At 38.9% G+C, this 19,441-nt stretch overlaps 1 protein-coding gene across 1 annotated transcript in view; it reads right to left on the bottom strand.

The window, feature by feature from the left end:
* Positions 1–1,480: 1,480 nt before the first annotated feature.
* The window catches only part of LOC137295691 (uncharacterized), a 73,104-nt gene continuing 55,143 nt past the window's right edge, over positions 1,481–19,441 (bottom strand). Inside the window, exon 2 of the mRNA XM_067827175.1 lies at positions 1,481–1,554. Within this exon, the coding sequence (XP_067683276.1) occupies positions 1,538–1,554 (17 nt within the window). The 3' untranslated portion in view covers positions 1,481–1,537. The remainder of the gene's footprint in view (positions 1,555–19,441) is intronic.

Raw genomic sequence — 19,441 nt, 5'->3', positions numbered from 1 at the left:
AACTCAACCTTTCTCCAGTTATCCCATTAGTTAAATGTGTTTCTCATTTAATAGAATTGTAAGTTCAACATAAGGTCGAGTTATGCATTGTGCTTCATCCAGTAGGTCTTCAGGTAATGAGCACTTTGGTGACTTCTATATTTTGTTTTAGGTTTTTCTGTTATGTCACTGCCCGAGCAACTAGTTGTTACATTTGATGAAGAATGGATGAATCCGTATCTCATTCATGTAATATGAACATCAGGTGACTGATCTGTCACCATCATAATGCTACCCATCCGTATGCAACATCACCTGACCCTTCTGTATCCATCATCACATGACTCATCTGTATCAAACATCACGTGCTCATATGTCGCCAACATCATGTCTCATCTACATCACTCATCACATGACCCATCAGTATCCAGCATCACATGACCCATCTGTATCCAACATCATGTGACTCATCTGTATCATGTGACTCATCCGCAGTCAACATCACATGACCCCTCTGTATTCAAAATCACGTGACTCATCTGTATCCAACATCTTGTGACTCATCTGTATCATGTGACTCATCCGCAGTCAACATCACATGACCCCTCTGTATTCAAAATCACGTGACTCATCTGTATCCAACATCTTGTGACTATTCTGTATTCAACAGCTCTTGACCCATCTGTATTCAACGTCATGTGGCTCATCTGTATCCAACATGACGTGGCTCATCTGTATTCAACAGCTCTTGACCCATCTGTATTCAACATCATGTGGCTCATCTGTATCCAACATCACGTGACTCATATGTTACCATCATTGCGTCTCATTCATATCAATTATCATGTGACCCATCTATATTCAATATCACATGATTCTTCTGTATCCAATATCAAGAGACCCGTCTGTCATCTGTATCCAACATCATGTAGCTCATATGTCACCAACATCGGGCCTCATCCATATCCATCATCATGTGACCCATCTATATTCAGTATCACATGATTCTTCTGTATCCAACATCATGAGACCTGTCTGTCATGACAACTTCATATGACTTATCTGTATCTAACATCACGTGACACATCTGTACTTATCATCAGTCAACTCATCTATCCTCAACATCCCATGACACATCTTCAACAAACATCAGCCAGTTCTTCTGTTCCGTATATTCAGCTGAACATTATTTCCACCACATCATTTAAACCACTTTCTTCACCCTAACCAACCCTCTACAAATATCCCCATCAGTCAACTTTCCAGTCCAAACAGAATACTTTCCCACTCACACTGACAAAGATCCGTTTCTACTTCACCCAATCAGGTTACTCTTCCACAACAAACATCCAACACAGGAAGGTCTTCGCTATCTCTGCATGTAAACATCTCTCAGCAGCCATCTTGCATCCCTTCATGTGTCATGTTCTTCATCAAGTGTCCACTCTGGCTTATTCTGGGGGTAACTGTCTCATCTTGTAGAGCTGATCACTTGTCGGGGCTTAAGGATGCTACTTTAGGTGGGTGGACATCGTCACAGTCATCATCAAAGATATCCTCAAAATCTGAAAAACACTGAGTGAAATAAGAAACTGAATAGTGGATCTGATGAACGATAAGTATAATGAACATGATAAAAAATATCCTAAATAAATTAACTTGATGCTACCTAAAAAAATATCCTTGTCAAAAGCGTATACAGCTTTCTTAAAATCTGAATGCACTCACTATAGATAATTTATTCTAGAAACACCAGATAATTCAGTTATCTGTTTTTGCAAGTATGTTTTTGATTAAGGCTGTCTCTGGGGTCATATTATTGTTCAAGGGAACTGATGTTCCATACTATAAATGTCTTTTTGAATCTTCTTATAATGATCTGTATATATTTTTACAAAACTGAGGAGTCATTAACATGTCTATATTATCCTCATGCCATTTGTTTTAAGCAGTTCAAAAATTGAATTTACATCGATTTCTTAGGACATATATGAATGGGTTTTTTTTGTTATTCTTTTTTCCCACCCACTTCCTCTTTACATACCAATAAAACGGAACGATTTTATTTTTTTGTTTCCAGCTATATGGCAGCAGTCCAATCATCAACAGCATGAGCATTGATCTATGTTACTGAGATATGCTGACATGTGTCAATTAGTGTCAACAAAGTCAGCGAACCTGACCACCCGATGCCTCTTGTGACAATCTGGGTTGCTGAAGACCAATTCTAATCTGGATCTTCATGCGTTAACTCAATTTGAGCCAACAGGAACTATTAGCTGGATATTTTGGGAACCCTTTTTGTTTCAGACATGGATCTTGGTGATTGAGTAAATAAACTACTGAGTGAGTGAGTGAGTGAGTGAGTGAGTGAGTGAGTGAAATCTCAGCACAATTCCAGTCACATCACAGGAGACATGTTGGCTTAAACTGGAGGAATGAACAAAACAAATCAACAGTTTTGGCGAAACCAGTTCACATAGTACAGAGCTAATAAAACAAGAATAATTACACAAGCAGTTCTGGGATTCAAACTCATGATGACAGCATTCTGCACACCTGGTTAAATGACTGGGCCACCACTTGGGCCTCTGAAATGCTACACTACAATCTGATGTCCACTAATCAGAGTTCTTTTTCCTGCAAGAACCTTGATTATGATCCTGTCATGAAATCAATACATCTTACTTGGAATTCTTTCTTCTTCATCCACCATCTTTAGCAACACTGAATGGTATACAGGATATCTTTTGCTAATAAAGATTTATAAAAACAAGAAATCAATTTTCATTAATCAGTGAAAAGCAGCTGCAAAATTAAAGAACGCAAAAAAACAACTTAATTACAAAAGTCCCAAAGCGCATCTTAACTTGACTGAAAAAAATATACAAATCCCTTTCTGCACATTCCACACCAAATAACAGGTTGAATGATTCTAATCCTACAGCAGCTTGTCATACAAACTGATAGCCACACTTGTGTCAGTTCTGGCAGATTGTAGCAGCATTAGCAGAGGGATCTAATATCTTTCCCTCAGCCAAGTCACGGACCAAATGTATAGATCTAATGTTAATAATGATCTGATTATAATACCTCACAAGGCTGTGTATATTAGTGAGTGAGTGAGTGAGTTTAGCTGTATGACGCTTTTAGCAATATTCCTGCAATACTGGAAACTGGGCTTCACACATTGTATCCATGTGAGGAATCGTGCCTGGGTCTTCGATGTGACACACAAACACTTTAACAAGTAGGATCTGTCACTGCCCCTGTGTATATTAGCAAGTTCTGCAACTACATAGACATTGTATCCATGTGGGGAATCCAACCTGGGTCTTTGGTGTGACACACAAACACTTTAACAAGTAGGATCTGTCACTGCCCCTGTGTATATTAACAAGTTCTGCAACTACATAGACATTGTATCCATGTGGGGAATCCAACCTGGGTCTTTGGTGTGACACACAAACACTTTAACAAGTAGGATCTGTCACTGCCCCTGTGTATATTAGCAAGTTCTGCAACTACATAGACATTGTATCCATGTGGGGAATCCAACCTGGGTCCTTGGTGTGACACACAAACACTTTAACAAGTAGGATCTGTCACTGCCCCTGTGTATATTAGCAAGTTCTGCAACTACATAGACACTGTATCCATGTGGGGAATCCAACCTGGGTCTTTGGTGTGACACACAAACACTTTAACAAGTAGGATCTGTCACTGCCCCTGTGTATATTAACAAGTTCTGCAACTACATAGACATTGTATCCATGTGGGGAATCCAACCTGGGTCTTTGGTGTGACACACAAACACTTTAACAAGTAGGATCTGTCACTGCCCCTGTGTATATTAGCAAGTTCTGCAACTACATAGACACTGTATCCATGTGGGGAATCCAACCTGGGTCTTTGGTGTGACACACAAACACTTTAACAAGTAGGATCTGTCACTGCCCCTGTGTATATTAACAAGTTCTGCAACTACATAGACATTGTATCCATGTGGGGAATCCAACCTGGGTCTTTGGTGTGACACACAAACACTTTAACAAGTCGGATACGTCACTGCCCCTGTGTATATTAAATTCTACAACTACAGAGATATGGGAAGTAATGCATAACTGACCTGACAAGGAGATAGCATTGTGTCATAAACAACATTTGATTATATACTAAAATTAAAAAAGAAACACAAACATTATAGTGAGTTTTATGCCACACTCAGCAATATTCCATGTGTCAACCAATAAAAACTTTTCCTTGAAAACAATTCATCTACACATACAAAACAGAAAAAGCTTCATGACCAGTCCAGATACACTTTGACATTTTCTGTTCTCCGCTAACAGAGTCTAATGTCTGAATTTATCCTGTAAGTGTCTAAAACTTAACCCAAATCCTTTCGATACAGCCTCGTTTCCTTTCCTAACACCATAAACCTCAATTAATTTTACGACAATCCTTAAAGCATGTCCTCTGAGCATTTCCACTAAGACGACTTCATCATTTCAGTCTTTCGCACCCCTCCAAGCTATGGTCTATTGACCTGAAGATTAGCCCCAGACTGACCGCTGTCCTTAAGATGGACGCAGGTGCTGTTATATTACATGGCGATCCAGCATTGCTTCACTAGACATATATATCTGCTAATTAAAAGCCGATAATGAGATTGAGTGGGCTGAGGGATATCTAAACTTGTGAATGAAGGATGCACAAGCACTCTTTACTGTCATTGCGGAGACACAAGTTGGTAGTTGTCTAAGCGGTTCACAGCAATGCATCCTTTGAACGTTCCAGAAAAAAACATCATTGTGGGCTCAAATACCAGTTCGCCTGGATTATGTTTCTAGATCTGTGAGCACAATTGTGGGCTCAAATACCAGTTTGCCTGGATCATGTTTCTAGATCTGTGAGCTCTTTTTGGATGGTTGTGAGGTTTCATACAATCATCAACGTTAGAGACACGCGTTACTTCAATTTTCCGTCCACATTACACAGGGGTGGTAGTATAGCGGTTAAAACATTCACTCATCACACCAAAGACCTGGGTTTGATTTCCCATATGAGTATAATGTGTGAAGCCCATTTCTGGTGTCCTCTGCTGTGTTTTGCTGGAACGTTGCTAAGTGCTGCATAAAACCCAACTCACTATCTCACTCATTCCTGTGAGTGTTCACACAATTTCATTCTCAACTTCCTGGGGAGTATACAATCCAAGTAACCTGTCAGTAGTTTTAGGCTAACATTCACAATACAATGACTATCCTATAGGTAACCATTCACTGCAGGGTAAACAGCAATGTATATTATTATTAAAACAAATTATTAATTAACCTGCCACTTGAGTTGTATGTTCTTCAGATTGGTTTAGGGCATGGAAGTGACTCTCCAGAGTCAAAATAAGTTACAATATAGTCATTAGCATGGGTGAGGATTTCCTAGCTGGAGGTTCTATCAAACCCTGAGAACAAAAGTCTAATTACACTTTCAAATATACCAATCAGGCATGAGTGGGGTGATCAAGGATCAACAGAATATATGTCACCTTGTTCAGGACAATTGTGAAAATTGCAGTAACAATGAAAAGTAGGCCAAATTTATCATTCTAACAGATTCATAAAATTTTCATAAAGGTATTGCATGTGGACTCACAGATTGGTAATATGTTTCATAACAGTATTGCCTATACATTAAGAGATAGGTAGTAATTTTTGTTAGGTATTGAGTATAGACTAAAACATTAGCAATATCTTTCTATAAAAGTACTGAATATAGAATAACAGATACTGAATAATTTCTATTAAGATGTGTCTGTAGACTAACAAGTGAGTAATATTTTTTGTAGTTATATTTCCTTAGTTATTCCACCTGTATCGAAAAGATGGGAGTTATTACTGTCATCTGTCATAAGATCGTTCTTTGTAGCAGGGTTCATTCAGTAGTTAACTGATTCCTTGAATAATCTTACAGTTATCACATCAACTTCACAGACAGACTAAGAACATGTATACCTCAATAACAACTGACAGCCATATAAACTAGGTCCAACTGGCCGAAATCATTGCCATCACTTAAACTACTTGGGCAAATCCCCTGAATAAATATTATTTTATGCAAAAATAACTTGTTCCAGTTGACACCTTGTACTGTGTACGTTATGCTGGAGAACATCAGAGACCCACAAGTTGAGTTACCTTCTACAAAGGCAAACCAGATTTATATAATTCTATTTCATTCTTTGGTTGAAGTGGATATTTCTCTATCAAATTCCACCCGAAAATTGAATTTATGTTCATGGTCATAAACCATATATTGATTTTGGTGAAATCAAACTCTTGATAAAACACATAATATTCAATTTCCCTGATGACAGATTTAATAAAGCCATTTTGACTGACTAAAAACCATGCATATTTCTGTCCCCGACCTGAATCAGTGAAGCAGTAGATTCTGCCACTGAAGTGAATGAAGGAGATGTTGTACTTCTCATGTCCAATTAAGCACAAACGAATTGTTACGTTTTCAAGCATTAGCAACAAGATGACAGAATCATTGGACTTTCAAAGAAGATCCGAAGCTGAGCAAAGACTACGTGACAGCCTGATAGGCAGGTGACAGAAAAAAGATTTCTCGGTCAGTAGCACCCTTCAGATGGTGCTGAAGCAATTTCCTTGTCATGGTTTATTGGCATATTTCCTCTTAGGAACAAATCTGGTTATTTCTACAACAGTAGTCTGCAACATTTTGGTTAATTTTTTCAGCTCATCTCATGTCAGAGGAACTGTGGTGATCCTTTACACAGATTTTGGCATTCCATTTGACAGATCCAGGCATTCTGTTCAATAGATGCATGAATGTTCTGACGATGCATCAGTGGTGATCATACGTGTAAGAATGAGGGCACAAAAAAGTTGAACATATAATGACGTGTAACAGGATATGAGAGAGAGATCCTATAAGTATTGCTCATGAGATCAATAGGGTGCCAGAGTATTAAACAGTTACTCTGGGCAGACTCTATATTCACTGGACAGAATATGCCTAGCAGTCAAAATGCCATCCCATCCTATCAGGTACCCTGTCACTGATTCACATTCTTCCTTAGAATATTCACTTGTTCAGGCAGACATCACATATGTTAACACATGCTTCAGGAAGGGCAATACCTAAAGACGTGAATCAAGTTGTCGAACAGACATCCCATCCTACCAGGTACCCTTTCACTGATGAGTGATCAGTGCTGTAGAAGTGGTATCTCCATGAACATGGTAGGGAAGCACCAAAGCCATAGAAATTCTCTCATGAAGTTGTCTAACATACACTCCATCTGTGCTCTGCAACCAAGGTTCCTAACCTTTCCTTATGTGCGAGGACAATGGTTTTCAGCATGATTTATAGTAAAGTGACTTCATGATTCATAATAGTGCATTCGCACCTGCACACACTGACACACAAAAGCATTTAATTAATTCCAATCTGTTTGATGATGGAACTAGCATATACTGTTTCATTGTTTATTTCAGTAACCAGGGTAAGATGACTTACATGTGTTGATTGCACAAGCTGAAAACTCATAGTTACCATACACTGTGGGCAGTGATATTTCACTTGACATTATAAATGTAATTCTGTATAAGTTTTGTTTAGGTAATATATAGCACAATCTGAATACACAGCTTTAATTACATGCCACTTATAGACTACTGTTTCATAGCCAAGCACTTGCCTAATTTAATTGGAGTGGATTTATGAATTTTTGTAGAAATTATTATTCTATGAGAGGATAATGGATTTTGATGTTTAACTTAACAATATAGAGACAAAATGTGTAAAGAGGCTCTCTATCCTTTCTTCCCTCGAATCTCCAGTTATTCTCCCCAAGTCTCAATAACCTTCCCCGATTCCCCAAAACAAATGATCACAAATCTAAAAACAGTTAAAAGGATAAATGAATGTATTGTATGAACCATTAACAAACACCATATTTATGTGAAAGCTTGAAACTGAGTACCCAGTATTGTCAGTAACGTCATCCAACATGTCATACTGTTGAGTCCCGATTGACCTCCTAGACCCCTGAATACCACGACCCCAAAAGTGAGTGGGTTTTACATTTCAGCAATATTCCAGCAATATTGCAGCAGGGGATACCAGCAATGGACTTCATACATTGTACCCATGTGAGGAATTGAACCCGGGTCTTCAGCATAACCAACACTTACTCTACACCACTACCCTGAACCTAAAAGGTAGGGAGCCTTACTTATTTTCACAGTTTCTGTTAATGTCAGGTTTCCATGCCTTCCTGAACAGATTTGCATGCAGTCATAATGATTTCACATTAAGTGTGTTTCAAAATGTGCTCTTGTTACAGCAAGTGAGATGTGGACTTGAAAATAGATAGGCAGTATTGAACGCTCTTGGAGCTGGTGTAGTTCTCTGTTATTGTGATTGCATTGCGTGCAGTTTGTTGCAGCATAGACAGCCCTGTCTTGTAGCTGGTGTCATTCTCTGCTACTGTGTCCCTATACCAGTCTTGTAGCAAGAGTGGTGATCAAAGCCATCACACAGACCAGAGTCCTGTTACCAATTGGTCCGATGGTGATTCTGGATTTCGCAGTGCCATTCATACACCTGCATCATCACCAATGGCAAACATAAAGAAAGAGAGAGAGAGAGAGAGAGAGAGAGAGAGAGAGAGAGAGAGTGTGTATGTGTCTTATGCCTCACTCAGCAAATATTCCAGCTATGTGGCAGTCTGTACATATTCGAGTCTGCTCCAGATACTCCAGTGATCAACAGTAGGATCATAAATCTATGCAACTGGGATATGATGATTTAACAAGCAAGTAAGCGAGGCTGATCACGTGATTAGTTACCTCTTACGTCAAGCATGGGTTACTGAGGATCAATTCTAACCCAGATCTTCACAGTTTAAACCTAGAATGGCCTATTCCACAAATTGATCTTCACATTAGAACCTCACACCTCCCATCCTTTGACACTGACTTACAACCCATGAAGGTCAAGGGTAGAGCAGGTCTTCAGCAACCCATGCTTGCCATAAAAAGCAACTGTGTTTGTTGTAAGAGACAACTAACAGGATCGGGTCGTCAGGTTCTGTCACTTGGTTGACATCGGTTCCCAATTGCGCAGATTGATGCTCATGCTGTTGATAACTGGATTGTCTGGACCATGCTCAATTATTTACAGACTGCCACCATGTAGCTGGAAAATTGTTGAGTGTGGCATATAAAACTAAACTGACTCACTCACTGACTTGCAGATAGAATAGGGCACACGGATTCCCTCTGGGCATTCCTCCCACATTAAGCCATGATGCTGCGATATAACTAAAACACTGTTCAAAGCATTTGTGAGCCAAAGCAAGTGAGCAATGTGATTAGTTACAACTATGAGGAGTTGCGGGTTACACTGCCCAGTCCATCAAACATACATGTCCTGATACACACTGGGCACATGATTTGTACAATGAAGTGTTAACAGCGAACTCATGCATGGACCTCTCCATCAGAGACTCTCTCTTGTGGCTGAAGGAGAAGTCAGTCAATTGTCAGTGATGTGAACAGTGAATGTCATCTTCTTCCCACTCCATGACCTTGACCCCCTTTCACGAACTGGTGCCTGGCAACCAAAAGTAAAGCTTGGACCGCTCCATTAGTGTTGGTTGGTTGTTGAATGCCGCACTCAGCAATATGCCAGCTATATAGGGGCTGTCTGTAAATAATCGAGTCTGATGACATGATCAACAGAATGAGCATCAGTCTATGTAATTGATTGGGATACGATGACATGTGTCGGCCAAGTCCTGTTAGTCGCCTCTTATGACTAAAGCATGAATTACTAAAGACCAATTTTAACCCTGACCTTCATGGACCTCTCTACTATAGTCTCTCTTGTGGTTTAAGGAAACGTCAACTAATTGTCAGTGATGTTAACTGTGAAGGTCACCTTTTCTACTCCATGACTCTGGCAAGAATTCAGGGCAGAACAGGTGCCTGGCAACCAATGACTGACTTGACTATGTGTTTTGAATAAGGATATCATCAAGAATTACCCTAAATACAGAAAAGCCTTGTTATTTTAGACAGGTCAACACCTACAAAGAAATATCTCTTTGTTTAGACATAAACAATCCCAGATGCATTCTCTAGAGGTTGTTGACATCTGCGAAGGTCATAAGGTCACCAAAACTAGGTGGTCAGATTGAGCACAATGGCATAGATCACTGTTCTTTACTTCAAACACTGGTCAATATTCTATTACTTACATTCTGCCATGATATAGTTGGATTGCTATTCTTAACATCAATCACTAGATTGTCAGGTTCCATATTCTTTTACTTACATTCTGCTGTCATACAGCTGGAGTATTCCTGAAAACTGCTAAACAAAAAACAACTGGAACATAAGGTTTCAAGATTAACAACTTCCACCTTCAAGAACTTCATTGTTAGGGTCATGCATTTTTCAATTCTATATTAGACTGTGAAGGTATTTCAATTTTATAAGTATTCCAAACGGTAAGAATGCCCAGGCTCATTTGATTTAATCTTAATTTGGTATTCAGAAATTCTTCCATTTGGTATTCAGAAAATCCATAGGGGTTTTTGGCATGACTGATAATGCTGAAACTCAATACCATTAATGATGAATATTGGAAGAGGCTCATAGAACACTCAACTGTATAGTTTTAAGAATATGCGATAATCAGGGACTTATACAGACATGCTAAAAGGTGGATATTTGCCCTAGATTTTGAAGAAAATGTAAAAAACAACCCCAAATTCTAAATTAGATTTTAAAATTCACCATATGTATCTCCATATGATCAGTCTGTTCAGTTAGTGTTCCAAGATTATCAACAACTCAATCACAATGCTGACATAATTGCAGTTGTAATGTTTTATGTGGACTTAAGACAGTATTGCCAAAACATATCTGTCTGGAGCTAGGCACTGGAGGTGGATTTCCATGCATTTAGGTGTCTTATGTAACAGTTTTATCGACATTTTTAACAATAAATTGCAAAATACATCTTAAACCCTGAATTTTAAAAATTATCTAGTCCACTTACATTGACAGTGAATTTATCTAATCTAATCCACGGCATGTTTTGGGACCTTCGGGATAAGCTTAATCAGGATAAGTCCATGAGGTGTGTATCCTCAGCATGAAGCAAAGATTCCAGGGTTCAAGCAACATGGCCAGCCATGGGTCTGCGATACTGCTGTGTAGCATGGGGCATTGTATTTTTGTGCAAATTGTCAGAATGCAAGTAGTGCTGGACTACAATTTTCTCATTTTTAAGCAAATTGCTTACGTGCAGGTGGTAGTGGTTACTGAGGACATGATGACCCTTTTCACTTTCATTTAGTGTCATCATTCTCACCAGTATCGCTGAGTTTCAATCATCTGTCCACACTGTTTTCACTGCTGTTTCATCTTTTGTGCAGACTAAATGGAATCTGCACTAGACTTGACTTAGACTGGTCTCCTATGTTGATGTTTCATATTTCTTTTCAAAGCATATATATGACTTGCACTTTCAAATACTTAAATGAATAGAGAGAAGCATGTTATCTGGACATATTGGATGACATTATCCTGCCCTTGAACAAGGATTGAGTGAGTGAGTGAGTGAGTGAGTGAGTGAGTGAGTGAGTGAGTGAGCAAGCAAGCAGAGGCTCAGATAAGCTGTGTATCCATGTAAAATATGCATAGAAAATTTTCAATTATGCACTGAAAAATTGTAGCAAACCAATTACGTGTTTAAACGTAAAAGTGCAAAACGCATGGAATAAACTTATAAAAATTGCTTATGTCATGAAAAAGACATCGGTTGCAATTATGTTATATAGTATAGGAGTGAGTGAGTGAGTGAGTGAGTGAGTGAGTGAACAAACAAGCATGTGAGTGAGTGATCAAGTGAGTTGCATTTAGCAACATTCCAGCAATGTAACAGGGGATGACACCAGAAATCACCTTCACACAATGTACCCATATGAGGAATCAAACCAGGTCTTCACTTGAACCAAAAGGCTGTTCCACTATCCCTTCCAAAGAAACTAAGAAAAGCCTATCAAGCAGTTTATGCTCTCCTGAAACAACATAACACATATCTGAGTGTCAGTAGGTCACGTGATCATTTTGCCAGCATCCAAACAGCACCTTCAACCAAAGTTGCTAATCATTTCAAAAATTCTGACCTAGTTTCCAGACTAATCAAACACGTATATCCAGTTCCTTACTTTCTTTTTTCAACATGGAAAAGTGAGCTAACTAAAGCAACCACAAACTTATTCAGAATGTCTGAGATAGTCTTATACCATTGTTATATTTTTCCCAATAGCCAATAGAGTTACTAAACTGACCACAAATGAATTCAGCCAGTCTGAGACAGGCTTTGGCTATTAGAATCCCCATCTGTGCCAACAACAAATTGCAGTGCAGTGCTCAGTAATAACACTAAGTCCAAAACATTAGTACTATGGAGCTAAACCTGTGGTAGAGAAATTGGTCATATCCTAGCCTGTCTTCACACAGGATCAAATGACAGGCAATTATAAGGGAACTGATCACACTGTTCCCCTGTCTCCAATAGCAGAGATCAGGGGGGATGTCTATAAATTGATTCCAAGCTAGTGCTCGATAGACAAGGTGCTGAAATTGCACCTAGGATGGGATATAAAGGAGAAGGGATTTTTACTGTTTGCTTCAAATTGCATTTTTGAGTGGCACATACAATCATCCATCACCATACTGTGGGTCATGGGGTCCATGGATGACCCGTCCACTGTACATAACATGGTACAAATGCTAAGTAAAATCATGTTTTCCATGTGCATTGTATAACTGCTATTTTGTTTTAGTGTCCACTCAAAAACTAAAAATGTCAAAAGGCAATATTTTTGGAGGTTGATTCTGTCTCTGTAGAATAAGTACTGTAGCTCACCTGTATAAGTAGTCATCAGATACATGTAAGGAAACACAGTCCTTCAAGAAAAGTTGCAGATGCATCGAAATGGAAATGTTTTCGGCATAACTACTGTGGACAAAAATAATTTGAAAGCAGGTTATAGAGCCAATTAATTTTGCGCAAATCTAAGAGTATTTTCAAAATATTTGAATATGAGATTTAGAACACTTGGAAAAAACAGACGGAACTACAGCCATGAAAAGTTTTGAGCAGCAAAATAGTTGTAGTGATGATATTGTATTCTGTATACCCTTGAACAAAATGTCAGGTATTTAAAGGGTCTGTTTCACTGCTAAATACCACCTGATCAACGAAAAACATGCATTTCAACTGATATGTCGATGACAGGTCAAACAATGAACAATGATCAACATTCAAAGGATATATGTGATGTGTCTACTTTGTTTGACACACCAAACTTAAAGAATAAGTGTACACTTTACATATGGCTGCCATGTTTTGGATGTTTACATCAGAGACAAGTGGATGTTTACATCAGAGACAAGCATGCCTTGTCATAAGCTCATTTGCATATCAGTCTGGTGACTTAATAATTCATATTTCCATATAGAGATTTTTCTTTTTTTTTCTGGAGTGTTTCAAATGCTTTGTAACGTTTGTTATTTCAAAATATAAATATCCATTTTATTTCATTTTGTAATCGGTCTGTTTGCTTGTAAATGGTAACTTGAGATTTTGCTGAAGTTGTATAGTAGAAATAGATCAGTCTAACCTTCTAGATGATGTACTGTCTGAGTGATTTACATTCTGAGACTGCCCAGTGGCAGATATAGATCCCATATACTGGCTATCTATATTATAACACCCCCAACTCAGATCTTAGTGTCTGCAAGAATACAACCAGGAATTGGCTATTTCCATCAATAAAAAAACAACCTAAGTCTACAAAACACAGGACATTTTGTTTCCATGCCAGTAGCTATTATGCAGGGAGTGGACCACAAATGTAGAAAATTGGTTGATACCCATTTAACAAGGTGTCCACTCCTGGACCAATTGGTCATTTCCTGTAGTACTGGTTGGCAGGACATACTGACCATTAACTGGACTTTGAGCAGAAGCCATCTCATAATGCAGATCGTCATTCAGATCAAAGAGGGGTTGTTCTAGGTTAATACCTCAAATTTTCAGAATTTGGAAATTTGTTTTGCGCTGTCTGAGAATGGTGGGGTAGCATAGTGGATTAAGTGTTTGCCCGTCATACTGAAGACCCATGTTCAATCCGAACATTGGGACAATGTGCCAAGTCCATTTCTGGTGTCCATTGCTGAAATATTGCTATTAAAAAGTAGCGTAAAAGTGAACTTACTCACACACTCATTTATTGTCACTGTATGATATCATCAGAATAAAACAGTATGGCAGCCTGAACAACGTACAGTCGGCAAGCCTTTACATACTACTATGAATACAGTAGTGAATCAATGATACTGGTGAACTGCACAACATGATGGTGAATACATGAAAAGGGCGATATGTTAAATGAGTGTATCCAACATACTATGTAGCTTTCATGATGGTTGAGAAGCAATTCTACTGCATGACTGCTTACATAGCACCAATTACTGATGTCTCAGAGCACTGGCAGTAATTTGGTGTGTATGGAGGCTTCAACCAAGGTCACAGAGAAGTAATCAAAGGTTTGTAGCAGAAGAGTGGGAATGGAGTCTGTTTCTTACACCAAGGTCAGCTGTACAGGTGATTAGTTAGCCATATGTTGAATTAATTCTTAACTCCAAATAGAACTGTGGAGTAGGTTGGTTGGGTGAGTGCAGAAATGAACGTGTATTTGGATGTGTAGGTGATCGAGTGAGTGAGTGGTTGGTTGGGCCTGCTGGTGTGAGAGTGGATGTTTGAAGGAGTGGTTGAAGGGATGTTTGGTTGGTGATGTGAGAGTGTCTGGGTCAGTCAGACAGTCAGTCTTTGTATGTGTGAATCAGTGAATGAGTGTATGGGTCCGTCAGTCAGTCAGTCAGTCAGTCAGTCAGTGTCTGGGTGAGTGAGTGAGTGCGTGAGTGAGTGAGTGAATGAGTGAGTGAGTGAGTGTATGGGTGTGTTAGTGAGTGCATGCATGTATGTGTGAGTCAGTGAGTGAGTGTATGTGTGAGTCAGTGAGTGTATGGGTGAATATCTAAGCAGGAAGATGAGCTGATGATTGGGTGTGTAGGAGAGTACATAAGTGAAAAAGTAAGTGAATGCGTCAGCACTAACCTGGACACATCATGTTTGCTCCATGTCTAGGGTCCTAATAACACTGAAATACTCCCTAAGCCTTTCCCCCATTTAACTTCAGCTCTTATGACAAGTATAGTTTACAAAAGCGACCAAATCTTCATCCAAATCACAGAGGATTTTGTTTAAGGTGAAATGTCAGATCAGAACCTCTGTACATTACAACTAGTCTTTTTCTTTAAGATTATTGAAGAGATTACATATTTCTTAACATTTAGAATGAGAATGTGTCTGACTTTCATGCAGCAAATATTCCAGTCACTACATGATGACATGTTCTGATCAATTTGGGAATCAAACATCAGCTTGGAAGCCCTCCATTCTTAATTTATAGGTTATATATAGCTCAATATCAACTCTCTATCGGTATGACCACTCTTCAGCTTCTGCAGCCTAGCAACACTGACCAACAATAAATCATCATAGAAATAATATGTACAAATGACTTTAGCTTTATCACTAGATGACCTCTCCCTAGACATTGGCGCCAAATTGGTCATTTCCTCCCCTACTGGTGGCTTGATGACATGGTGCCAGCCTCCAGGGGGAGAAATAATGGTTCTATGTGACTCTGTATCAGTGGGAGGATTGGTATGTGATGGTGGCTCCATTGAACATCATTATGGGTATCTGATAGGGTGTTTAGCAGCCTTGGTGAATGTGTTATTCATATAAGGAAATGACAGGCAATCATCTCAGAGGTGTTAATACTGGAGACATGGAATGGTGCTGGGCCAGAGTTGAAGTGAGTTGTTGAGTCCTTGTTGAGTGGCTGAGTGAGTGAATGGGTACAGTACCCACATGAGCTAAATCTTACCTGGACCTGAGTGAAGGAGGGTGTGTAAATGTAATAGTTCAAGCACTCAAACTTCAAATTCAAAGACTTAATAGACAATCAAGTCAAATCCAATCCACCCTTATTGACTTGTGTTGACATAAATTTATTGAATAACCTAAAGGTAAGACTCTATTTAAAACCAAACCTCATTCTTACACCTGTGAAGAACTGGGCTAGAAGTGATCTTCTAATAACAAACAAACAAAAACAAACTAAAAATGTTCTGCCAACTTTCCATTTTGTAGACAGTAATAACTGACTGAATTTTAAAAGTGTCCCTACCCACATTCAGAATTAGGGTTATTGTTGATGTCATTTGATTGTGATGTCATGGCAATCAATGACCTCACAAAGGTCTACAAAGCATCGGTGGAACTTCATTGTTGAGAAATCTCAAAGCAAGATCGCTTCATCTCTCCCAAGCAATACCTCCTGTAGAAGCTAGCTAAGAAACACACTGCCTCAGACAAGAATGCATCAACTCTTACCCAAATTTCAAAGAGCTCTTTGTAGAACTTGGCAATAAAAACTACTACTCCATGATGAATAGCTACACATTTATACCCTGGCCCCCAGGAAATATGTTCCACCATGCTTGTTTTTGACAGTGTGTCAAACGAAGCCGAACATATCTCTCCTTGGTAGCCAAAGGGAAATTGCCCATCAGTCTGGTCAATCAATTTAGCGAAGGAGATGCTGACATCCGCCATCACTCTCCACTTACCACCACTCTCTTGCTATTGGAACTGCCAACATTCTGACTCCTAGACCAAGCCCCCTTGTTTACCGAGCAGTACAGTTCCTGGCCATTAAAATGTACCATATGGGTTTGATGGAAAGAATCTGTTTGTCTGCGCTGAGAAGTAGAGGAACAAACCAAAATCATTGTAAACTTGTAGATGGGATATGGATGGTTCCTGCCAATTTTTCCAGAGTACATATTTGTTTTTCATATAACTCATCCCAGACAGCCCTTTTTCTAAGAAAGATGAATGATGCGGTATGTAACCCTAAACTTATTGGTTTGATGCAAGATATAAGAAAATTTCTTAATGGTTCATTCTGTCAGTACATGCAGTCGTTGATTGGGTCTGTGGATATAGGAAGTGCGCAGAACGTTCCAATGAAGCTGTTTTGACAGTAGAATTTCCGTAATTTGTCAGTGACGCTGTCATGACATCTGACAAACAGTGGCTTCAAACTTGTCTGTTTGATGCTGGTCTGAGTAAGTGAATATCATTTTATCCTGCTTCTAACAATTTTGCAGCAATATTGCATCAGGGACACCAGGAAATGAGCTTTACACACTGTACCAATGTGAGGAATTAAACCCATGTTTTGGGGATGGCAAAAACATTTTAACGACTAGGCTGCCTCACTGCCCAAATGCTGGTCTCACACAACAACAAACCTAAGAGTGGTGGATGTTTGTCATCTTGATATGTAAAAATCAGTTTCTCCCAGCCTCCAGGACATTCCCAAATCTACAGTATCAGTGAGAAAAATGATGTCAGATACATTTCCATATTTTGATCATACCCTCCCTGATTACTTGGTCTTGAACAATTGACTAGTCTTTGCATATGTTTATGATTGGTGGCACTGATGGGGCAGGATACACTCGCATTTCTGCCAACACTTGTTATTATGATATGATAAAAATTCAAAACCACAGGCTAACAATAGAGACAGAATTGTATAGTCAACTCAGCATTTAATAAATCAGTGAGAAAAAATATATCTGATTCCTTATTTGGAGTACACATTCACTGATTTTAATAGGGTGACCAACTGACTAGCCACTGCATGTGTTTATAATAGGTACAACCCTTGGAAGGGTACATTCACATTTTGCAAACACAGTTTATCTTCACTAATTAGATAGTGAGTAAGTTATTTTAGTTGAACACCACTCTCAGCAGTATTCCAGCTGTATGGCGGCAGTCTGTAAATAATCGAGACTGGACCAGACAATCCAGTGATCAACAGCATGAGCATCGGTCTGCGCAACTGGGAACTGATGACATGTGGCAACCAAGTCAGTGAGTCTGACCACCCAATCCATTAGTCGTCTCTTACGACAAGCAAAGTCACTTTTTGTGGCAAGCATGGGTTGCTGAAAGCCTATTCTACCCGAGGACTTTATAGGTCACTAATTAGATGCTAATGATAGTGCTCATGATAGATCGACTCGCATGCTAATGATAGTGTGAGATTTGTACAATCGACTCGAGCCATTTCTGTTGCTTTTATTTCCTGATGATTTCACTAGCATCACTGATAGTTGCTACCACAGGCTGAGGCCTACATAAAGTTTTACAGTTTCTTCCATCATTGTATTGATTTCTGTATGTATCAGTGGCATGAGTGTTGACGATGTGACAATGATACTGCGTAGGGTGCAGACTTTCTGTTTGCCTGTCTGGCTTGTAATTTCTTTAGGTACTATGTTACAAACAAATTTGGTTTTTCCTGTTGGAAAGTAACCAACCTGAGATGGGATCAAACTATTACCTTGAGTCTGCTATTCATGATGAAAAGAAGGTTATTAATTTCTTCCGTGCTCCAGCATGAGGAATGGGTAAGGAATGAAAAAATACAAATTAGGCCAGACCAACTTTTTCTTGTTTTACGGATCTGTTGGTCGTATTTTTTCAAGAATAAGAACAAAAATATATAAATAAATTTCCCCTACTTGAAAAATAAAATCCTTTTTTTAAGATATATGGAAGCATTCTTAGACTTTGACCACAAAAGGCAGTTTGTTGGACACTAAAGCACCGGCATCTGTTCTCAGAAATTTAAACGAAACAATAATGCGACTTTTTGCTATGACTGGTAATATTTTTTTTTTCTACCTTTAGGTTTTCTGTTGACAAACATCTGTAAAACAAGAAATATAATTGGTCTGGCCTTTCTTACATCTACTTCTTATGGCATCAGCATTTATATACACAAAAAGGAAGTAAACAATAAGAACACACTTGAATCAACATTTTGTAGTGTGAGGGCAAACTTCCATGAAGCTGTCTTTACAGTCCAGAAACAGTAAATTGAGATGGGCGTAACATCATGACACGGCCGAGACTTGATAAATTAGATGGTGGTACTGTCAAGATAATCTGGACAGTCAATGCCTCTGAGGCATTCATATTCATTGAGTCCCTGTCAGGGGTAAAGATTGAGTCCCCACTAAATACAAGCAGCATGATCAAGAGTCTTCTCTAAAGCTGAAGCGATGACATCAGATGTTAGTATTCGGGATAAAAGTCATGAATACCATTAACGTTCTTGGGGTCAAGGTCAGGATACAGAGTGAGTGAGTTAAGATTTCTAGTCAACTCAGCAGTATTAACGGTATCAGGCTAA

The sequence above is a fragment of the Haliotis asinina genome, chromosome 9 (genome assembly GCF_037392515.1).
Source record: "Haliotis asinina isolate JCU_RB_2024 chromosome 9, JCU_Hal_asi_v2, whole genome shotgun sequence".
NCBI classification, from domain to species: Eukaryota; Metazoa; Mollusca; class Gastropoda; order Lepetellida; family Haliotidae; genus Haliotis; species Haliotis asinina.
This window is presented reverse-complemented; position numbering and strand designations above follow the sequence as displayed.